Source organism: Lolium perenne, chromosome 6, assembly GCF_019359855.2.
Source record: "Lolium perenne isolate Kyuss_39 chromosome 6, Kyuss_2.0, whole genome shotgun sequence".
Classification (NCBI taxonomy): Eukaryota; Viridiplantae; Streptophyta; class Magnoliopsida; order Poales; family Poaceae; genus Lolium; species Lolium perenne.
Genome location: NC_067249.2, coordinates 131,303,751 through 131,328,869, shown reverse-complemented (window position 1 = coordinate 131,328,869; position 25,119 = coordinate 131,303,751). Strand labels below are relative to the sequence as shown.

At 40.5% G+C, this 25,119-nt stretch overlaps 1 protein-coding gene and 1 long non-coding RNA gene across 5 annotated transcripts; both read right to left on the bottom strand.

Annotated features, from left to right (window-relative positions):
• Positions 1–1,112: 1,112 nt before the first annotated feature.
• On the bottom strand, positions 1,113–3,885 carry LOC127334532 (uncharacterized). Of its 4 annotated transcripts, none has more exons than XR_007872226.2 (3): positions 3,035–3,866; positions 1,933–2,921; positions 1,113–1,389 (listed from the first exon to the last, which is right to left on the bottom strand). It is a non-coding gene; the product is annotated as an uncharacterized lncRNA (long non-coding RNA). The 4 variants fall into 4 exon arrangements; XR_007872228.2 differs by having other exon boundaries at positions 1,933–2,419; positions 2,817–3,864; XR_007872227.2 differs by having other exon boundaries at positions 1,933–2,209; positions 2,332–3,861.
• Positions 3,886–22,221: 18,336 nt separating this feature from the next.
• LOC139832497 (uncharacterized) lies at positions 22,222–22,848 on the bottom strand. Its single transcript, XM_071822272.1, has one exon. The coding sequence runs from the start codon at positions 22,846–22,848 to the stop codon at positions 22,222–22,224; it is 627 nt and encodes a 208-aa protein (XP_071678373.1).
• Positions 22,849–25,119: the final 2,271 nt, after the last annotated feature.

Sequence of the window (25,119 nt, the reverse complement as noted above, 5' to 3'; positions counted from 1 at the left end):
CAATCATCATGGTATCAGAAAAATATAAACTACAATCAATATATCATGAGCATAAGATTGCCATGTCGAGAAAGCACAAATATACTTGACCATTATGGTGGGCTTGGGCTAACATGACACTATTTGCCCATTTTAGACTGGATTAATTTGTTTCGCCAGATTATACAGCCTATTATTTATTTTTTTCGATCTAAATGAGCTACTCGCGAGTCCGATGAACTCGGCTCGTTTAGCTTGAACTCGTTTAAGGGTAAAATTTAAAACTCAGATCCGCTCCCTATACATCAAATTCGAGTAGAGACGAGTCAATTCACGAGTTACTCTTGGTTTAGGTCGCGAGTTTCGAGTTTTAATTTGAGGCGGACACGTAGGGACCTCCTGTCCGGAAAGGTGGTGATGTGATTTTTAGTTTTTTACCCACTCCGCCCGGCTGAGCTCTAGTGTCTCCAGTCCACCCCGAGAACAACGCATCTTTTTTTTTAGAAAGAGAACAACGCATCTTTGTAATGCCCAATTGTTATTTGCTTCATGCAATTTGTTTGGAGTACTTAAAAATAAATATATAACTTGTTCGTTATACTGCTATACTAGGATGCATAAGCGCGGCGGCACGCCGCGCCCGTGAGGGTTCTGTTCTTCTATATACATATTTGGCTTTAGTTTCTTCTAAGTGGATGCATTTTTCTATTATCTAGCAGGCATTTAATACAGTAAGGGGAAATACTTATTGGACATACATCAACAACACTATGCATGATATTTCTGCTTCTAATATCGATAGATTAGTGGCTTCATGCAAATTATCTATTTCACCAGTTTGAGCAGCTTATTTCTTTGGATCCTTACGCTGAGCCGACTTGATTGTATTCATGAAAATCTAGTATTTGCTAAAATGGAAAAATAAGAGTCAGATCAGCATATTCTGTAACAGTGATGTCTCCTTTTTTTGTTTCCTGAAACCTGCCAATCCATCTCATATTTCCCCCCGGATTAGATCTTTTGGCTCTAGCAAACTTTCATCGGCAAAGAATGAAACAATATGGCTCACCAATCACCATACTGATAGCCATAAATTCAGATGGTATTTGAACAAAAATCGATACACAGAAATAGATGGGGATATGAAGCAAGATACTTCTAAAAGTGCTTTAGTTCAAAGCAGTGTTTCATTAAAAGAGTGAACTTCTACACCATAACAAAAGTTTGCATGAGTTAACACTTAAGAGACATGTATCTGTCAGACATATCTATGAACTTCACTAAAGTAGAAGATTAATTCTGTGATGAAAGACAACTGTGCAACTAAATCCTTCTGTGACTCTTCAAAATCCAAAACTTAATGATATGTGATTGCATGTTGATCTTGTTTGCCTTCATATAAAAGGGAAGCTGTAATAAAAAACAGGGTAAACCCATGTCAGATCACTGAAAGTTGTTCCCATTTCCCCGCACACAATACCATTGAGCTAAGATAACAAAGGAAAACCCAACTGAGAGCAATGAAGGATTTGTATTATATCTGTATCACGCTTTACTTACCCAAACCGGCACCAAACCATAGTAAGACTACACATATTCGTAAGTGCTTGTGGCAAGAAAAAAGGAAAATTATATATATTCTAAGAGAGAACCATCGTAATATTACTCAAGTGGAATATGTTCGGTAAACTATCCAAGTTAGATGAGAGTTTCAGATCATTCTTATCTCGAGGCAATTCTGGACATCTAAGCAACATATGATCAGTAAAATTAGGTATTGAAGTGTATTTACAGGAAAGCAAGTAAGAAATGGACTGCTATATCATGTACTCGAGAAGAAACAAGAAGCAATAATGTAACATTGTATTATAATTCCCAGCGATATTTTAGCATTTTTTTTATAGAACATCCACAGCATGGCATATTAGCTTTATAGTACTCCAAACATCATACCTGTTTTGCATGTCGGATATTTCTGGATGGGTATGTTGACATACCAACGTCTCAAGGATGTTTTCCTGAAACATAAAATTCTTGAAGCAGTACCAGTAGTATATCAGTAAATAGACATTGTACCAAATTGGTTAACGGTGGTGAATAATAAGCAACATCCATGCCCACAAGGAGTATGACAACACTCTCTTCAGAACTTCTGCTGTGAAAGGAAACAGCATCATAGGCTTCTGCCTCTGCAAATTCTCCCCATAGAGTAACGATGATGTGGTTGCAGCTAAAAGAGAAATGGTATCGTCAGCCCATATAGAAAGTACTGATGAATGCTGGATCTGCTGGTTCATTTTTTTTACGGGTATCTACTGGTGCATCTTATGGTGCACAGATCATAAATTTTACCTCACATCAACCATGTGAATATTTCTTTTTGGGTATTGATTCGCCTTTGATGGAGTAATATCTGTCGGTACCTTCACTATGCTGACATCTTGCATCAGATGAAAAAATAGGAGCACGTCACCATATAACATGTAAAAAAGAAGCACAATTGAGAGAATGGGAAGTAAAAAAAGATAGTAAAAGAGGTATTTGTCATCTCCTTTCAATAAGTCAGGATAACATCTGAAAATTCAGTATATTTTTGGCTCTCACAAGCCTCTTGAGAATGGAAAATAGGTAGAAGAGATGTTTGCATCGACACTACATGGAAGAATCAGGTGACACATTGTAATAATTTTCTGCCAATTTTCTGCCCTTTACTGGACATATGGTACTACATATATGTATGCACAAAAGATGAACAGCCGTCAGTAAATCTCTCAGTCCTAATCTAACCCAAAAAAAGACTCATCAATTGATCCACGAGTAGCAGAGGAGGCAGTTACCACATCGTTAGAGGCAGCCTTCGGCTCGGCCGCGCACAGGTCTACTACCCAGGCAAGAAGAGGAAACAGCACGAGGATGTCTTCCAAAATAGAGGGAGACGCAACCTGCCGACAACCAGATGCATACATATTTGCCATTGCATCAATTAGCCTACAAATATCAATCAATAAACATTATGGAATAAAACCAATTTGCAAGTAGAGAGAGAGTCGTCGACCTCCTCCATTGCGAGGATAGCAGAACGCTGACGCAAGGATGGGGGAGGGCCTGCGCGCCTGTGCTTAACGGCTGGCACCGGAAGTGGCCAGTTCCTGGCAAAATCAGCAGTCGTGGCGCTGGCACGGCGAGCTGGGGCGCCACCCCCTAATCTCCTCTTCCTCTCGCAATTCCGACACGGCCCCTCGCCTCCGTAGACTGCACAACAGCCCCCTACATCCTCCTCCACTGGTCGTCTCCAGTCCCCTTCATCTGCCTTCCTGCACAACCGGTGGAGCCACACACCCCGACCTCTTGTACCTCGATGAGGCCATCGGCAAAAATCCCCGCGACAGGTGGCTCGATCCGACGCTTGGGCCGCCTCGTAAACGACCACAGCTCTGGCCGGCCGCCGTGAACGGTGGGGAGGCGCTACTGCATCGCCTCGATGCTCCGGCGGCGCGCTAACGGCGGCAACGGTGGAGCGGGGAGGGTCTGGTTGGGATGACGCGCTCCAAGATTAGAAGCAGGCGGCAGCGCTGCAGGATCTGGAGCACCCACAGGAGGACCACCGTCGAGGCCGATGGTGAGCACCCACACGGCGGACCAACCAGCAAGGTGGAGGGCCGCTGGTAGATGAGGAGTTTTAACGTGGAAACCGCGGCACAACCACCGCTATGTAGGAGCTCGGCCAGGGGAACTCGCGGCGTCGCACCTTCACCATGGGGGATTGGAGCATATGGTGGATCGAAATTGGAGGCAGAGGAGGAAGGGAGAGGCACGCTGAGGGAGGACCAAAATTGAGGAGAGGAGATAGTGGAGGGGTTTGACGCGATTCTTCGATTGGCAAGGGAGAGGAGATAGAGGAGAGCAAACGTGTCAATCAAGTGGACATGAAACGTGCCTGGCAAACACCGCTGTAAATTTCCACCGCAATAACCGGCGACGATTTTTTTTTTGAACAGAGGAGCGCCCTAGAAGGGCCTCGAACTTTCCATTAAAATAAGAGAGGAGGTACAAATATATTACAAAGGACCCCAAAGAAAGAGAAAAACACACATAGGTCCCTAGCATTTGTAGGAAAGACCTTGCTAAAAGATCGGAGATTACAATCTAGTCCCTCCTCTTCTCCCCTGCGGAGCAGCAAACGCAGCTCGCTGCAGCCATGGACGACGGCAGGGACAGGACCACTTGCCTTCGGCCTGGCAAAGCTCCCAGCGACTGCGTCGATGAAGGGCCTCCAAAAGGAAGTAAAAAACTTGCCGGAGCACACTGGCGTTGAAGAAATCATCGCCCAGATCATGAGCGCTTCAGATAAGCTCCGTGAAGAAAAAGATCTTGAACCCTAACGCTGCTTCAGAAAATCACCCGAATCACGGCGCCACGACAGCAAGGATACCAGCCAACCATCAGACCCAAGATTACTGCCACGAATCTAGGGATGTAGGCAGAGATGAGGTCGACGGCGACGGATTTGAGCACTTGCTGGAGCAGCTTCAAGAGCCTCCACTTTATTGCAGCAAGAAGAGGTGGGGATGGAAAGGGCAAGATCCGCCGAAGCAGAATCCCGCCATGGATGCGGCATCAAGGTAGTAGCATGAGATCCACCGATGCTCTTCTCCGTTCCAAGATCAAATCGAAGAACGGAAGGAGAGGCATCACCAGATCCGGATCTAACCACCTCTTTATTCGCCAGAGAGAGGCTAAAAACTACAGAAGCTAAACCTAGAAGAAGCCAGACCTCTCTCCCACCCACCGTCGGCCACCGTGGCCGCCGGCGGCGAGGGGGAGAGAAGCCGGCAGAGGGAGAAGGGAAAGGAAGGCTCAAGAAGAGCAAGTCTCCACAGGGGTACTGTAGTGCAGCGAGAGCTAGGAGGGACCCAACCGGCGACGATTACAACAATTCAGAAAGGGAAGGCAGGGAGCAACCGGTAACCGGTAATCCTCAGACGCCAGAAAAAATGAAAACTAAAACGAAACGATCGATTGATTTAATGTACGTGAAATCTGGAAGCAACGTGTCATGCACAGATAAGAGAACGAAGAGGATAAATAGCCTATCTACAGTAGCTAAACTAATCTGGATGCGGTAACTTGTTTAACTTTTATATAGTGTATAATTAAGACAGCCATGTTGGCCTTTGGCAGGAAATTAGGGCGCTCTTGGCGATCAATCCATTGCAAGGATATAGTAGGAGGGAAAAATGGAGGAGGTGTCCACCAAAATTGCATATGCAATCCTTTGTGTTATCATGGGCGAAGTAGCCAATCGATCCATCTTTTTCCTTGTCGGCAAATGGTTAAACAAGCAGACTTCGCCAACCGAGGAGGAGAGGCTGGCCAGCTTGCGACGGCTGCAGCTTGTTGTAATGTAATGTTTACCATTTATTAAGCAAAACTTGTGATATCCTAAAAAAATAAGAATTGTTTAGTTTGTTAGGGATGCATAATGCATGGTCAATTTTATTCTTGAACCATGTGGTCTAGTTATCGCCACGGAAAGGATAAGATTCCTTTTCTCCATTTCAAAGGAAAAAATAAGCAAATTTGTTATCCCCCGACAACCGTTGACTTTGATTGTTTCTTCCCTATATATTATATATATTATAGTGTGTTCCAATCATCAATGTTCACTGGCAATAGATAAGACTGATGTCATTTGAGAGAAAAAAAAAAGGAGTGCACATATATACTATATATTAATACTATATATTAAAGTTGAAGGGGTTTGCTTGCACCATAGTGCTCCACGTTGGAGCACTGTAGACAACTATTTTAATCCAATCAATCTTCGCCACACGGACTACTACATTGTGCTTTTGTTTCCTTTTTTTCTTCTTCTTTATGACTCTTGAATTATATAATTTTACATGCAACAACTTTTTATCTTTAATTTTTCGGAATTATATAATTTTACATGCAACAACTTTTTATCTTTAATTTTTCGGGTGTACGTCTACCTCTCAAATAAAAAATTACCTACATCTATAACAGTATTTTTTATGTCCCTTCTTTTAAAACTACTTGCCGGTATTTTTGCTTGACACGGTCTTTATAGCCATATTTTGTAGACCGTATATTTTTTAGCTCCTTTAAAAAAATGACTTGATGGTAATCTTATGGCACAACTTTCCGGCCTTAATATTTGATGCAAGTCGATTTGATACATATTTTCGGCCGTAACATTTATAACAGTATTTTTTATGTCCCTTCTTTTAAAACTACTTGCCGGTATTTTTGCTTGACACGGTCTTTATAGCCATATTTTGTAGACCGTATATTTTTTAGCTCCTTTAAAAAAATGACTTGATGGTAATCTTATGGCACAACTTTCCGGCCTTAATATTTGATGCAACTCGATTTGATACATATTTTCGGCCGTAACATTTTGACGTTTGTTAGCCTGCGTCTACGGTTGTATTTTCCAACTTCTTTTATTTACTTGATGGTTATTTTCCGGTACAACTTTCCGTTTCAATCAGCTTGTGCCATGTAGCATATGCTACAATATGTTTTTTTATTTTTATTTTTTCTCTTTTGGGACTTTTGGTATTTCATTATTTCACGGTGCATATTCTAGCGAAGATAATTTCTCAACGGTGCAACGACATAGTAATTTCAACCTCATTTTTAGTTTTAGCAGTAATTTTTCGCGAGATGGCAACAACCTATATTTTTATAGAAAGCAATTTCTCAGTAGATATCTTGAACATTATCCATATTAACTATGAAACACGTCGTTAACTACCTACTATTAATTATTTAAGGCCGTAGTTCTTGCAACGACGCACAAGGTAGTAACTTTTACACGAACCTTCAACCTCAACCGTGGTTCTGGACAATAATTACCCGCCAATATTTTTTTAGTAGTGCATAATTCTTCAACGGTGATTCAAAAATAAAAATCCAACATCCGCCCCTTCTTTTACTCGGGGAAAATAATATTGTGTTCTTTTATGGTAACATCGAAAAAATATACTTACTCCACCATCCGTCACATTTTCACCTGGGATGACCTTCTTCTACGATAACTTTACAAGATAGATTTACTCCATTACTCCACCATCCGTCACATTTTCACCTGGGATGACCTTCTTCTACGATAACTTTACAAGATAGATTTACTCCACCACTCGTTGCCTCTTTCGACCGGAAAAATACTACCATTTTCTTTTGTAGCAACACCGAAAACAAAAGCACTCCATCATCTGCTGCATATTTCATCGGCACTTCTGCGGTACTTCAGAAACCCAAATATTGTTTTATTTCTACAATATGTTAACCAACAATCTAGAAACAAAAGCAATCCACCATCCGCCGCCTATTTCACAAGCACTTCCACGGTACTTCAACAATCCAAATATTTTATTATTTCTACAAAATTGTAACCAGCGATCTTCATACCAAGGGTGCGGCCGAGTTAAACAACACGGGCGCGGCGTGCGCTGCGCCGCAAACTTCCTAGTATTTGTTAACAATCGAGGGTGATAGCGCATGCACCTAAAGATTTGTTGAAACAAATTTGGTTGAACTACAGTTGAATGCAAGTACCTAAACTTGAAACTGTCAAGTATTTTTTGAAGTTTGTGAAACTCAAGTATCATCCACTATCCAACGTAAATAAAATCAAAACTGATATGAAAGAGATTAGGTAATTCATGTTTATAGTAACATGCAATAATGTTTTAATAAATTGTGAAAGCCCAGACTTGAACACAATATCTTTACTTTGATATCACACCAAGTTTTATGCACTAGCCCACGAACCAAAGTATCAAACTCATAGAAAGGGCTAAGAAATCTACATATATTATAACAGTTACAACTACATTGGTTGTACGAAGTATTTTCGTGGTCCAGTAAACTTACACGAAAACCCGTTTGATAAGTGATAGGGTAAAGGTGTTCGATCTTTCGATGAGAGTATGATAACGTCGATTTGTTGGTGGAGTTCGTGCTTGACGATCCGACTACACGTGCAAAGCTCGTGCGCCAATGCAATCGTTAGGACAATCTCCAGGAGTTACTGATCTTGCGGATGCACGATCAGCCTGACCAAAAGGTCTTAATTCCTACCTGAAATCGAGAACATGTAAGAACTAATGATGCAATCGGAATTATTGCGGATATAGATGAAAACTTTATTGAAAAGGTGGGATTCCAAATAATCGATCTTGTTCTGGGCGTTGGCCTCAAAATAAGTACACGAAGAGTTGCAGCAATGGCTAACTTTTAGTCTAATCAAAATATGAGTCTAAACGTGACGGCTATGGGAGTATTTAAAGGAGCAATGATACGTCCAATTTGCATCACTATTTTGTATCATAATTTGCTGTTATTCATTGATATATTTCATGTTTGGACACAATACTTATGTTATTTCATCTATTTTGCATGTTTCATCATTATTGGAGGATCAAGCACCGGAGCCAGGATTCTGCTGGAAAAAGTACCGTCAGAACGCAATATTTCGGAAGATCAACTGTGGAAGGAAATTATACCAAAAATCCTATTTTCCCAGATGACGAAGGAAGCCAGAAGGGGGACCCAGCTGGACCCAAGGTGGGCCCAGACCATAGGGCGGCGCGGCCCATGGCCTGGCCGCGCCACCTGGTGGTGAGGGGGCCCCACAGCCCCTTTCGCCTCCTTTTCTTCGCTAAATCCTTCGTCCCGAAGACCTAAGCCACAGAGGGTACCTCGCGAAGAGTTACAGCCGCCTCTGCGGGGCGGAGAACACCAGAGAGAAAAGAGCTCTCCTGCGGGCTGAGATCCGCCGGGGAAATTCCCTCCGGGAGGGGGAAATCGACGCCATTGTCACCGTCATCGAGCTGGACATCATCTCCATCACCATCATCATCATCTCCACCATCATCACCGCCGTCTCCACCGCTGGACATCGTCACCGCCGTAGCAATTTGGGTTTGATCTTGATTGTTTGATAGGGGAAACTCTCCCGGTATTGATTTCTACTTGTTAATTGATGCTATTGAGTGAAACCATTGAACCAAGGTTTATGTTCAGATTGTTATTCATCATCATATCACCTCTGATCATGTTCCATATGATGTCTCGTGAGTAGTTCGTTTAGTTCTTGAGGACATGGGTGAAGTCTAAATGTTAGTAGTGAAGTATGGTTGAGTAATATTCAATGTTATGATATTTAAGTTGTGGTGTTATTCTTCTAGTGGTGTCATGTGAACGTCGACTACATGGCACTTCACCTTTATGGGCCTAGGGGAATGCATCTTGTACTCGTTTGCCAATTGCGGGGTTGCCGGAGTGACAGAAACCTAAACCCCCGTTGGTATATCGATGCAGGAGGGATAGCAGGATCTCAGAGTTTAAGGCTGTGGTTAGATTTATTCTTAATTACTTTCTTGTAGTTGCGGATGCTTGCAAGGGGTATAATCACAAGTATGTATTAGTCCTAGGAAGGGCGGTACATTAGCATAGGTTCACCCACACAACACTTATCAAAACAATGAAGATTAATTAGCCATATGTAGCGAAAGCACTAGACTAAAATCCCGTGTGTCCTCGAGAACGCTTGGTCATTACAAGTAATCAAACCGGCTTGTCCTTTGTGCTAAAAAGGATTGGGCCACTCGCTGCAATTGTTACTCTCGCACTTTACTTACTCGTACTTTATTCATCTGTTATATCAAAACCCCCTGAATACTTATGCAGTGAGCATTTACGGTGAATCCTTCATCGAAACTGCTTGTCAACACCTTCTGCTCCTCGTTGGGATCGACATTCTTACTTATCGAAGATACTACGATACACCCCCTATACTTGTGGGTCATCAAGACTATTTTACGGCGCCGTTGCCGGGGAGTGAAGCGCTATTGGTAAGTGGAATTGGTAAGGGAAATATCTACTGTTTGTGCTGATTTTATTTCTGCCTGCTGCCATAATTCATTATGGAGAGATCTCCTCTTGAATGCTTGTTTGGGAAATCTGCTACTACTGCAAAGGTAGTGGATGAGGCGCCAGGTAAAGAAGAGATACCATACAAAATACCTATGAAGATTATTGAACGCGTAGTGGGTAACCGTTATACAGGGGATGGAACTGTCCACCCTGGAGATCATTTACTGTTCTTACATGAATTATGCGGTTTATTCAAGTGTGCAGGTATTGCTATGGATGAAGTGAGGAAGAAATTATTCTCTATATCATTTATGCAGTAAAGCGGCGCATTGGTATAAATTCTTGGATAATGGGGATTCTCTTGAATGGAATGATATTGTGCCCCGGTTTTATTCTAAGTTCTATCCTCCAAGTGAAATTCACAAGGATCAGAACCGCATATATAATTTTTGGCCTCATGATGGAGAGAGTATTGCCCAAGCGTGGGGGAGATTGAAGTCTTTAATGCTCAAATGCCCCATTCATGAGCTTCCTGGTAATGTTATTATTGATAATTTCTATGCAAGACTTTCTTTTGAAGACAAGACCTTCTTTGGATACTTCTTATTCTGGATCATTCACGCGCAATAAGGAAGAGTTTAAAAGGGACCTTCTTAATCGGATCCGGGAAAATGCGAAGGATGGGAGATCGACAAAGATAGAGAATCGGGTATAAATTATGATTACAAATGCATTGAAGCTTTTATGGATGCGATAAATTTCGTAATATGAGTGCTACTTATGGTCTTGATTCTCAAGTTGCTGCAAATCTTTATAAAGCTTTTGCCTCTCATTATGAATTGCCTAAGAAGAATTTTGATAAGTATCATGAACCGTATAAAGATAAAATAGATTCATCTATTAATAAATGCGTTGTAGTTGAAACTGTTGATCATGTTATTCCTGAAGCTTATATTGAAAAAACTCCTTTCCCTGCTAAAATGAAGGAGTACTCTGTTATAAATAGTGCGGTTCATAAAAGTGAAAAGAAACCTATAGAACCTGAAGAACAAATAAAAGTTGAACCTGTTGTTGCAATAGTTAAAGATCTTGTGACTGAAAATTTGGAGGATGGTCATATTATTTTCTGTGAAGATGCTTCTAATATTGTTTCACATCCTAATAAACCCAAACAAGCTAGTGTTCCTATGCTATCTGTTAGAATTGGTGATCATTGCTATTATGGTTTATGTGATATTGGTGCAAGTATTAGTGCTATTCCTTATGAGCTTTATACAGAGATTATGCACGAAATTGGTTCTTGTGAACTTGAAGATATTGATGCGGTTATTCAGCTGGCTAATAGAGAAACTATTTCTCCAATTGGTATTGTTCGAGATGTGGAAGTTCTATGTGGTAAGATTAAATATCCTGCTGACTTTTTGGTACTTGGTTCTGCTGCTAGTGATTATTGTCCTATTATTTTTGGTAGACCTTTTCTAAATACTTGTGGAGCTATTATAGATTGCAAGAAAGAGAAAATTTTGACTAAATTTGCTGGTGAATCATATGAGTTTAACTTCTCTAAATTTACCAAAACTCCTTATAAAGCTGATTTGCCTAGTAATGATTTTAAAATGGAGCAGTGCATCTATTGTTCTTGTTCCTAATAATCCTTTGCAAAAGACAACATTTGGAGAATAGCGAGAGTGAAGTTTTCAGGAAAGAAAGAGATGAGCTTGAGGAAATTTTTCTTCGCCAACCTATTCTTAAGCATGATTTACCGGTGGAAGATCTGGGTACAATACCGCCACCAAAGGAAGATCCTGTCTTTGATTTAAAACCTCTGCCTGATAATCTTAAATATGCTCATATTGATGATAAGAAAATATATCCTGTTATTATTAGTTCTAAACTTACAGAGTTTGAAGAAGAAAGGCTATTGGAAATATTGAAGAAACACCGAGGTGCTATTGGCTACACTCTTGATGACTTGAAGGGGATTTCTCCCTCTATTTGCCAACACGCCATTAATATGGAAGATGATGCGAAGCCTGTTGTTGAACCTCAGCGTCGTCTAATTCCTAAGATGAAGGATGTGGTAAGAAATGAGGTATTACGACTTCTTGAAGCTGGTATTATATATCCTATTGCTGATAGTAGATGGGTTAGTCATGTGCATTGTGTTCCTAAGAAAGGAGGAATGACTGTTGTGCCTAATGATAATGATGAGCTCATACCTCAAAGAGTAGTTGTAGGTTATAGAATGTGCATTGATTATCGAAAAGTTAATAAGGTTACTAAAAAACATCATTACCCTTTGCCTTTTATTGATCAAATGTTAGAAAGGTTATCTAAAAATACTCATTTTTGTTTTCTTGATGGTTATTCTGGATTTTCACAAATTGCTGTTAAAACTAAGGATCAAGAGAAAACCACTTTTACTTGTCCCTATGGAACTTATGCTTATAGACGTATGCCTTTTGGTTTATGTAATGCTCCTGCTACTTTTCAAAGATGCATGTCTGCTATTTTTCATGGTTTTTGCGAGAGTATTGTAGAGGTATTCATGGATGATTTTTCTGTCTATCGGAATTCTTTTGATAATTGCTTGCGGAACCTTGATAAAGTTTTGCAGAGATGTGAAGAAACTAACCTTGTTCTTAATTGGGAGAAATGCCACTTTATGGTTAATGAAGGAATTGTATTGGGACATAAAATTTCCGAGAGAGGTATTGAAGTTGATAGAGCTAAAGTTGAAGCAATTGAGAAGATGCCCTATCCTAGGGATGTTAAAGGTATTCGTAGTGTTCTTGGTCATGCTGGGTTTTATAGGAGGTTTATTAAAGATTTCTCCAAGATTTCAAAGCCTCTTACTAATCTTCTTCAAAAAGATGTACCTTTTGTTTTTGATGATGATTGTCAGGAAGCTTTTGAAACTCTAAAGAAAGCCTTAACAACCGCTCCTATAGTTGAACCTCCTGATTGGAATTTACCATTTGAAATTATGTGTGATGCTAGTGATTTTCTTTGTGGTATTTGTTCTTGGACAGCTGGTAAATAAAAAATTGAATGTTATTCATTATGCTAGTAAAACTCTTGATGCTGCTCAAAGAAATTATGCTACTACTGAAAAGGAATTGTTAGCTGTAGTCTTTGCTTGTGATAAGTTTAGATCCTATATTGTTGATTCAAAAGTTACTATTCATCTTGATCATCTTTGCAATCGGATACCTTATGCAAAAGAAAGATGCTAAGCCAAGGCTTATTAGATGGGTACTTCTGTTGCAAGAATTTGATTTACATATTGTAGATAGGAAAGGTCTTGATAATCCTGTTCTTGATAATTTGTCTAGATTGGAAAATCTTGCTTATGATCCTGTTCTGTTAATGATAGTTTTCCAAATGAACAATTGGCTGCAATAAAGGTGAGTTCGCGAGACAGTCCTTGGTATGCTGATTATGCTAACTTTATTGTTTCCAAGTATTTGCCTCCAACCTTTTCAGCTCATCAAAGGAGGAAATTCTTTTATGACTTGAGGCATTATTTCTGGGATGACCCACACTTATATAAAGAAGGAGTAGATGGTATTCTGCGAAGATGTGTTCCCGAATATGAACAACAGGAGATATTGAGTAAATGTCATGGTAGTGCTTATGGAGGACATCATATTTGGAGAAAGAACCGCGCAAAAGGTTCTACAATCAGGTTTTTATTGGCCAACTCTCTTCAAAGATGCAAGGAAGTTTATTTTATCTTGTGATGAATGCCAAAGGGTTGGTAATATCTCCAGACGCAATGAAATGCCTATGAATTATACTCTTGTTATTGAACCGTTCGATTGTTGGGGATTTGACTTCATGGGACCTTTTCCCTCTTCAGAAGGTAACACTCATATACTTGTTGTTGTTGATTATGTTACTAAATGGGTGGAAGCCATACCTACAAAAAGTGCTGATGGTGAGACCTCTTTAAGAATGCTCTTAGATATTATTTTTCCTAGATTTGGAGTTCCTAGATATATTATGACTGATGGAGGTTCTCATTTTATTCATGGTGGTTTTAGGAAAACTCTTGCTAAATATGGTATTAATCATAGAATTGCTTCCGCTTATCATCCTCAAACTAGTGGGCAAGTAGAATTATCAAATAGAGAGATTAAATTTATCTTGCAAAAGACTGTTAATAAAACTAGAAAGAATTGGGCTAGTAAATTGAAGGATGCACTATGGGCTTATAGAACTGCTTATAAAAATCCCATGGGAATGTCACCTTATAAAATGGTTTATGGGAAAGCTTGTCATTTACCTTTAGAACTAGAGCACAAAGCTTATTGAGGCATTAGAGAATTAAATAAAGATCCTAAACTTGCCGGTAATAAGAGGTTGTTGCAATTGAGTTCTCTAGATGAATGGAGAAGTGAAGCTTATGAAAATGCTAAACTCTTTAAAGAGAAAGTTAAGAAATGGCATGATAGAAGGATTATCAAAAGAGAATTTAATATTGGGGATAAAGTCCTATTGTATCGGTCTCGTCTCAGATTCTTTGCAGGGAAATTACTCTCGAAATGGGAAGGACCATATGTTGTCGAGGAGGTGTATCGTTCAGGAGCAATTAAAATTAGCTCTCTCCAAGGCAATGCTACGCAAGTGGTGAATGGACAAAGACTCAAGCATTATATCTCAGGTGATTCCTATAATGTTGATGTTGATATTATTCGAGTGGAAACACCGGAGGCTTTCATCAAAAGGAAAGTTGACAGTCCGCCAGAACTCGACTTTGAATAGGTAACAGTACTGGTAATGAAAAGTTCGCAATTTACTCTCCGAACAATATTTTTGCTGTTTTTGGAAAATATGAAAAATTACGAAATCGAAACGGAGTGGAAAAGACGCACGAGGGCGTGCCACCATAGGCCGGCGCGGGCCCCAGCTAGGCCGCGCCGCCCTATGAGTTGGCCGCCTCGTCGGCCCTTTCCGACTCTGGTTTGATCTGGTACTTTCCTTTTGTCATGAAATTTTTTGCTATATAATCCCCCGGACCCCTGGAGGTCCGTATATCGCTTTCTCGACGTGTTTTTGTTTCGAGCTGTTTCTGCCAGGATCTATTTTCAATCTAGGAGCACCATGACCTCCAACAACAAGGGCAAGGGGTTTTCTGAAGAAGAAGAGAAGAGGATGTCGTCAAAACAAGAGCAACAAGCCGTTGGGAGTAAGCAAATCTTGGTGGGATCTGTTGACACTCGACGTTCTTTCTCTCATAACTTGCAGGGATCCTTACCACCCGCTCTTAGCCTCGACTCCTTCCCTGTGTTGGAAGAAGCTCTACGGACTACCGATGAGTTTTGTGATCAATATCGGGCTCTAAGAAGAGAAGTGGAGATACTCCAGGAGGAGAATTGCCGTCTCCGTAGAATGCTGGAATACCACTCGATTCACATCACAAGGTCATCATCGCCAACTTCAGATAACAATGAATCTCTTCGAGTTTTAGTGCAGAATTGCCAAGCTGAGAAACTGAAGCTGAAGGAGATCTGTAAGAAGCGCGGCAGGAGTTCATCACCACCATCGCCGAAGGAGTAATTCATCATCGGTATTGGCATCCCCTTGGTTTGTTCCAAGCTTGGGGGAGTGCCGCGGTATCACATCATCACTATCTTTTACTTTTTACTATCAAGTAGTGTCATATCATGAGTAGGGAAGTTATCATATAAGATGGTTTGCAGTTTGGAAGTATCTCTCCTTTAGTTGGTTATCTATGTATCCATTGGTGTGAGTTATCGTTATGGAATATTAATGAGAAGTCTTATCATTTACATATTGCACATCTTATTTTAGTTTGCAATCTCTATTATATGATTTACCTTGTTGTTAGTATTGGTATCACTTTGGGAGCATTGAATAAATCTATTTGGTTTTGGCAAACTTAGCATTGGTCAATAGCAACAACACTTTGAGGTTTAAATAGAAAAGAGAAATACATGTAGTTGTTCCATTGTCTTTCTTTCTTGTTAGCTCATAGCCTATTATTCTGAAGCTAAAACTGTTTGTGTTTGCAAGGAAGATGCATGATTGTTTCTATCACATGTATATTTGTTTGTTTCCTTCAACTCTTATGCTTGCTAATTAACCTTGCTAGCCAAAGACACATCTTGAGAGGGAAATACTTCTCGTGCATCCAAACCTAAACCCAAACCTATGCCATTTGTGTCCACCATATCTACCTACTACATGGTATTTTCTGCCATTCCAAGTAAATACTTCGTGTGCTACCTTTAAACAATTCAAAATATACTATCTCTTATTTGTGTCAATGTTTTATAGCTCATAAGGAAGTATGTGGTGTTTTATCTTTCAATCTTGTTGGGCAACTTTCACCAATGGACTAGTGGCTTCATCCGCTTATCCAATAATTTTGCAAAAAGAGCTGGCAATGGGATTCCCAGTCCCAAATTAATTAAACTAAATAGACACTCCTCCATGGTATGTGATTGATGGACGGCACCCGAAGGATTCGGTTAGCCATGGCTTGTGTAAGCAAAGGTTGGGGGGAGTGTCATCATAATAAAACTAAAATAAAAAGGCACTCATTCATGGTATGAGATTGTTGGCAGGCACCCGAGGATTCGGTTAGCCATGGTTTGTGAAAGAAAGGTTGGAAGGAGTGCCACACAAAATAAAAATAAAATGGGAGCCACTCTTTGAAGGTTGCCTGGCAAGGGGGTTAGAGTACCCGCTACCAGTCGTTGACAACAACAAACACCTCTCAAAATATTACTTTTATTCTCTCTATATGATTTCAAAACTGAAAAAGCTCTAGCACATGATTTAATCCCTGCTTCCCTCTGCGAAGGGCTTGTCTTTTACTTTATGTTGAGTCAGTAAACCTATTTCCCTCCATCTCAAGCAATCATTTGAGTAGTTGTGATCAAACCATTATATTGTGATTTCCTTTATCATGTCTTTTATTCTTCCTTGTTTAGTACAAGTTTTATCTGAATGAATATAGCTTTGCAAGTTATCAATGATCATGAGGAGACTATTATGATTGAGTATGCAAGTTGTGCAATATAAACTTTAACATGAGAGCATTGCTCGATAGATAAGTATAACCTGTTAATTATTCTCTGACCAAGAACGAAGTTTGCCATCACCAACTATGATTTCTTATGCACCTTTATTTGTGATTACCTTATACTTATTTCAAGTTGAGTTATATGAGGAAGTTGTTTACTAGAATGTCTTGCGTGAATGAATATGATGCTTCTTGTCCGTATTTTATTTATCGACTCTTCACTCCATAAACATGTGGTCCTGTTTACTGAGTTCAGTTTCGCTTGGGGACACGCGAAGTCTAAGCTTGGGGGGAGTTGATACGTCCAATTTGCATCACTATTTTGTATCATAATTTGCTGTTATTCATTGATATATTTCATGTTTGGACACAATACTTATGTTATTTCATCTATTTTGCATGTTTCATCATTATTGGAGGATCAAGCACCGGAGCCAGGATTCTGCTGGAAAAAGCACCGTCAGAACGCAATATTTCGGAAGATCAACTGTGGAAGGAAATTATACCAAAAATCCTATTTTCCCAGATGACGAAGGAAGCCAGAAGGGGGACCCAGCTGGACCCAAGGTGGGCCCAGACCATAGGGCGGCGCGGCCCATGGCCTGGCCGCGCCACCTGGTGGTGAGGGGGCCCCATAGCCCCTTTCGCCTCCTTTTCTTCGCGAAATCCTTCGTCCCGAAGACCTAAGCCACAGAGGGTACCTCGCGAAGGATTCTGACCGCCTCTGCGGGGCGGAGAACACCAGAGAGAAAAGAGCTCTCCGGCGGGCTGAGATCCGCCGGGGAAATTCCCTCCGGGAGGGGGAAATCGACGCCATCGTCACCGTCATCGAGCTGGACATCATCTCCATCACCATCATCATCATCTCCACCATCATCACCGCCGTCTCCACCGCTGGACATCGTCACCGCCGTAGCAATTTGGGTTTGATCTTGATTGTTTGATAGGGGAAACTCTCCCGGTATTGATTTCTACTTGTTAATTGATGCTATTGAGTGAAACCATTGAACCAAGGTTTATGTTCAGATTGTTATTCATCATCATATCACCTCTGATCATGTTCCATATGATGTCTCGTGAGTAGTTCGTTTAGTTCTTGAGGACATGGGTGAAGTCTAAATGTTAGTAGTGAAGTATGGTTGAGTAATATTCAATGTTATGATATTTAAGTTGTGGTGTTATTCTTCTAGTGGTGTCATGTGAATGTCGACTACATGACACTTCACCTTTATGGGCCTAGGGGAATGCATCTTGTACTCGTTTGCCAATTGCGGGGTTGCCGGAGTGACAGAAACCTAAACCCCCGTTGGTATATCGATGCAGGAGGGATAGCAGGATCTCAGAGTTTAAGGCTGTGGTTAGATTTATTCTTAATTACTTTCTTGTAGTTGCGGATGCTTGCAAGGGGTATAATCACAAGTATGTATTAGTCCTAGGAAGGGCGGTACATTAGCATAGGTTCACCCACACAACACTTATCAAAACAATGAAGATTAATTAGCCATATGTAGCGAAAGCACTAGACTAAAATCCCGTGTGTCCTCGAGAACGCTTGGTCATTATAAGTAATCAAACCGGCTTGTCCTTTGTGCTAAAAAGGATTGGGCCACTCGCTGCAATTGTTACTCTCGCACTTTACTTACTCGTACTTTATTCATCTGTTATATCAAAACCCCCTGAATACTTGTCTGTGAGCATTTACAGTGAATCCTTCATCGAAACTGCTTGTCAACACCTTCTGCTCCTCGTTGGGATCGACATTCTTACTTATCGAACATACTACGATACACCCCCTATACTTGTGGGTCATCAAGCAAAAGGTGTGGTTTCGTTCAGCCATACGTATGGTGGCCGAACAAAACTCTAGAAGGTTTTTCCCCCTTCAATACGGACTCTAAAAAGTGGCTGACTTAATTTCTGCGAAAATAACATGGGCATGACCCAAAACTAAAGGTGACGCAGCACCATATTATATTATGGACGAAATTATGAAGTGTAATCTTGTATATTTCGTTCAAGTCTTCAATCATCATTATGGTGGCTTCAAAGTTCTGAAATCTCCACTTGTGGCAACCTCTTAAATCCTCACATGTTTGCTGCCATTTTCTTTGATCATGCTCCAATGCTTGTCCTTCTCCATCATTCCTAACATTAACAAAAAACATTTGATTTAGGCAGCATCATATTCTAATGTATGTGAGGAATAGTTCCAAGAAACGAAAGTGCCTGATAGTTAAGTTGTTTGGCACGAGCTCAAATGATTGGTCCTTTATTTGTGTGGATGTAGGTACATCGGTTGTATCAACAGATGGGATGTCCTCATCATGCTCCCCTTCTTGAATTAAAGTCGGCATCGACGCAAGCTCATCTTCTTCACCAAAGTAAGGCTTCAAATCTCCAATGTTAAATGTAGGACTAACCGGACCCAATTCTACAGGAAGCTAAAGTTTATATGCATTATTATTTATTTTCTCTAACACCTTAAAAGGACCAGCAGCGTGTGGCATTAACTTAGACTTGCGCAATTCAGGAAAACGATCTTTGCGCAAATGCAACCAAACAAGATCACCAACATCAAACATAACATGCTTTCTTCCTCTATCCCCAACAATTTTATACTTAGCATTCATGCGTTCTATGTTGTCTTTAGTAGTCTCATGCAATTTTAATATAAATTCAGCACGTTGTGTAGCATTTAAATTATTTTACACTGAAGATGGTAAAGGCAACAAATCAATAGGTGCACGTGGAACAAAACCATACACAATCTCAAAAGGGCACATCTTAGTGGTAAAATGGAGTGAACAATTGTATGCAAATTCAATATGAGGTAAACATTCTTCCCATAATTTTAAGTTATTATTCAAAACAGCCCGCAGCATAGTAGACAAAGTTCTATTTACTACTTCAATTTGTCTATTAGTTTGGGGATGAAATGTAGTACTAAACAGCAATTTAGTCCCCAACTTAGCCCATAAACATCTCCAAAAATGGATAAAAAACTTAGTATCATGATCAGAAATAATAGTATTTCACACACCATGTAAACGAATAATTTCACGAAAGAACAAATCAGCAACATGTGTAGCATCACCAGTCCCGTGACATGGAATAAAGTGCCATCTTAGAAAACCGATCCACAACAACAAAAATAATATCCCTTCCTTTTGTGTATGAGGCAATCCCAAAACGAAATCCATAGAAATATTCTCCCAAGGTACACTAGGAATAGGAAGAGGCATATATAAACCATGTGGATTAAGTCGAGACTTAGATTTTTGACATGTACTGCAGCGTGCCACAAATCTCTCAACATCTCGACGCATACGTGGCCAATATAAGTGTGCAACAAGTACATTCTCCGTCTTCTTCACACCAAAGTAACCCATCAATCCTCCTCCATGCCCCTCCTGCAACAAAAAAAGACGAGCGGAACTATCTGGGATGCATAGTTTGTTAGCACGGAACACAAATCCATGATTTAAGGTGAACCTGTTACATGTTCTACCATCTTTAAAATTCAGCAACACATCTTTAAAATCAGAATCATGCAAGTATTATTCCTGTATAGTTTCTAATCCAAAAATCTTGAAATCAAGTTGAGATAGCATAGTATAACGGCGCGACAAAGCATGAGCAATAACATTATCTTTACCCTTTTTGTGTTTGATAATATAAGGAAAAGACTCAATAAATTCAACCCACTTTGCATGACGGTGATTCAACTTAGTTTGACTATGAATATGCTTCAAAGATTCATGATCAGAATGTATAACAAATTCTTTAGGCCATAAATAATGTTGCCAAGTTTTTAAAGTCTGAACCAGCGCATATAATTCTTTATCATAAGTAGAATAGTTCAGACTATGTCCACTCAATTTCTCACTAAAATATGCAACAGGTTTGCCCTCTTGTAATAACACACTTCCCAAACCAATTCCACTAGCATCACATTCAACCTCAAAAGTCTTATTGAAATCAGGAAGTTGGAGTAATGGAGCATGTGTTAACTTATCTTTCAGTATCATGAAAGATTCTTGTTGTGCATCACCCACACAAAAGGCACATCCTTATTGGTAAGCTCATTCAGTGGCGCAACAATGGATCCAAAATCTTTCACAAAGCGCCTATAAAAACCAGCGAGACCAAGAAAACTCCTCACTTGTGTGATCGTCTTGGGTTGCGGCCAACTCTCAATTGCATCAATCTTGGCTGGATCAACTTCAATACCCTGCGCTATAACAACATAGCCAAGAAACGCAACTCGATTGGTGCAAAAGGTGCACTTCTCAAGAATACCATACAAACGTGCATCACGTAAAGTATTGAAAATAACACGTAAATGATCCAAATGATCCTCCAAAGATTTGCTATAAATCAGAATATCATCAAAGTATACCACCACAAAACGACCAATAAAAGCACGTAAAACTTTGTTCATCAGTCTCATGAAAGTACTAGGAGCATTAGTTAAGCCAAAAGGCATTACCAACCACTCATATAAACCGAACTTAGTTTTAAACGTTGTTTTCCATTCATCTCCTAATTGCATAGGAATCTGGTGGTAACAACTACGCAAATCAAGTTTAGAGAACATAATAGAACCACTCAACTCATCAAGCATATCATCCAAACGATTTATAGGGTGACGGTATTGAATGGTAATATTATAAATAGCTCTACAATTAGTACACATGCGCGAAGAACCATCTTTCTTAGGTACCAAAATAATAGGAACATCACATGGGCTAAGAGACTCGATCACGAATGTAACTTTTATCTTGAAGAACCTGAATTTGTCGCTGAATCTCTTTGGTCTCTTCAGGATTGGTATGATATGGCGCACGGTTGGGCAGCGAAGCACTTGGAATCAAGTCAATCTGGTGTTATATCCCACAAATAGGTGGTAGTCCAGGTGGAACATCTTGTGGAAACACATCAATGAATTCCTGCAAAAGGTTAGCAACCGCAGGTGGCAAAGAAGGAGGCATATCCTCAAATGAAAACAGAACTTCTTTGCAAATAATAGCATAACATTGAGTAGTGTTCACATCAAGTTCAGCAATATCAGATTTGCTAACAAGCAAACAAGGATTTTTCAAATGAATTTCAGTAGCATGGTTCAAAACAGATTTAGTATTAGTCTTATGAGGCACAAAATCTGCAGCAACAATCTGATTTTCACTCTTATGTTTATCCTCTTTTTTACTCTACTAGCTCTAGCAAGATCATATTTTAAAATTTGTTCAGGAGTCATAGGTTTGAGACCAATTTTATTTCCATCATGAATAAGTTTTACCATTATGAACATATTCTCTATCAAATTGCCAAGGTCTATCAAGTAACAAAGAACAAGCTTGAATAGGTACAACATCACAATCAACAAAATCAGAATATGTACCAATAGTAAAATGCACACGTGTAGTTCTTGTTACCTTGAGCTTCCGAGAGCTCTCAAACCATTGAATGTACTGTGGATGTATGTGTTGTCTTGTAGGTAGAGAAAGCTTCTCCACCATATCAATGCTAGCCAGATTATTACAGCTCCATCTATCAATGATGATCTGTATAGCTCGCTCTTTTACAACGCCTCTTGTTTGAAACATATTGTGGCATTGATCATGCTCAAATTTTCTCAATTGCAGACTCAACACACGTTGTGCAACTAAGCTCTTGTACTGATCAGCATTGTCAGCTTCCATTACCTCCATCTCTCTCTCAGAATCAGAATTGGCTCCATCACGTGCAGCAATAAGGGTCAATGTATCTTCATCAAAGTCACTTGCAGAATCATATTCTCCATCTTCATGCACCAACATCACACATTTAGTTCTGCATTCTCTTTCTATGTGACCAAAACCCAAGCATTTGCGACACTGAATGCCGCGCATCTTCCCCGTGGAGGCCATGGAAGAGGAACTCCGAGGAGGACCAGCGGATGGTGGTGGAGTAGCAGCAGATGGTGCTCGTGATGCAGGCGCGGTGTACTTGGAGGTAGTAGGTGTTGGTGCAGTCCCACGAGATGGTGGCGCTGATTGTCGCAGAGACCACGATGATGTACGACCTGAAGAAACATTAGCTCTTCTCCATGGTAGTTGACGATCCTGCACTTCACGTTCAGCTTTGTAAGCAAGATGAAACAAGCGAGTAATAGTGTTGTACTCCTTATAGTCTAAAATATGCTGAATCTTTTTATTCAAACCACCAAAGAAACATGCAAGCATAACTTCATTATCCTCTATAATACCACAGTGAATCATGCCAGTTTGCAATTCTTGATAATAGTCTTCTACATAATTTCCTCCTTGTTCTAAACGAGACATTTTTTTAAGAAAATCACGCTGATAATGAGGAGGAACAAAATGAGTACGCATAGCAAGTTTTAGACCAACCCAAGTGAAAGGATACGGATGTCGCCTAGAGGGGGGGTGAATAGGCGGATTAAAACTTTTACGAGATGGGCTTAACAAATGCGGAATAAAACTAGCGTTTACTTTGTCAAGCCCAAAGCCTATATACTATGGTTCACCTATGTGCACCAACAACTTATTCTAAGCAAAGCTTCACCTAAGTGCACCAACAACTTATGCTAAGCAATACAAGCAAGCATGTGATAGCAAGATATATATAACTTCAAGCATGATGGCTATCACAAGGTAAAGTGCATAAGTAAAGAGCTCGGGTATAGAGATAACCGAGGCACGCGGGAGACGAAGATTTATCCCGAAGTTCACACTCTTGCGAGTGCTAATCTCCGTTGGAGAGGTGCGGTGGCTTAGTGCTCCCGAACGCCACAAGAGGCTCACCTTGAGGTGTGGTTGCTCGATGCACACCAACACCACAAAGGCCTCACCCCAAGATGCGGTACTCACACCACACACCGAACGCCACGAAGGCGCCTCACCTAAATCTCCGGTGACCCTCGCCACAAAGGCCTAGGTCACGGTTCCACTAAGGGATTTCCTTCGAGGCGGAAACCGGGCCTTACACAAAGATTGGGGCACACATCCACAACTTAATTGGAGGCTCCCAACAAACCGCCACAAAGGCCTAGAATCCGTCTAGGGTTCCAAGAACCCAAGAGTAACAACCTTCTTGCTTTCACCACCACGAATCACCGTGGAGAACTCAAACCGATGCACCAAATGCAATGGCAAGAACACCACAAAGATGCTCAAGTCCTTCTCTCTCAAATTCCAACAAAGCTACAAAAGCTATTGGGGGAATAAGAGAGGAAGAACAAAGGAATTCACAAAGAACACCAAGATCAAGATCTAGAAAGTTCCACTCACAAAGAGATGGATTTGATTGGTAGAAATGTAGATCTAGATCTCCTCTCTCTTTTCCCTCAAATGGGGGCAAGAATCATGGAGGGATTGAGAGATGGAGCAAGCTTCTCTAGTTCAACAATGGAGGAGAGAGAGTGTGAGAGAAGCACAGCCCAAGGAGGAAGAAGGAGGGGGTATTTATACCCCCCAAGAAAATCGAGCCGTTGGGCAAAACCAGGGCCGGATAATCCGGGGCCGGATTATCCGGGGGGCGGATTATCCGGCCTCAGGGACAAAACCTGGTCAAAATCCGGCCAAAAATCCGGCCCTATCCAGAGCTGCTTTTCTTCTGGTCCTTAGCCGATTTCGGGGGGGGGGGGGGCGGATATTTCCGAAATATCTGGCCCGGATAATCCGGCCCTGATATTTCTGAAAAATCCGGCCTGGCAAAACTGCAGAAACACCAAAACTAAAACGGGCATAACTTTAGCATCCGGACTCCGATTTTGATGATCTTGGGCTTGTTTTGAAGCTAGGAACAAGCTCTACAAGATCATGCAGGAAACAATCATGGTCCAACAAGGGAGGATAGAAACAAATGATGAAAGGTTTGACCTATCTAAAAAAGACATACCGGTAAAACCTCCAATCTCGGAAATGCAACAAGTTGCCCGTGCAAAAACCATTCTTGATGAACTAGAGCTTGTCATGAGAATAAGCACAAGCTCTAAATCATCACATGGATAAGATCCAAATAACAACCAAGAAAGATGATGAATCAAACTCGAAAACACAACAAGTGATCTATGCGAAATCCGTTTTCGATGAATTAGAGTTTGTCATGAGAATAAGCACAAGCTCTAAAACATCACATGGATAAGGTCCAAATAACAACCAAGAAAGATGATGCAA

Coding starts and splice junctions, on each gene's coding strand:
- LOC139832497 (XM_071822272.1), bottom strand. CDS start 22,848: ATGGCCTCCACGGGGAAGATGCGCGGCATTCAGTGTCGCAAATGCTTG.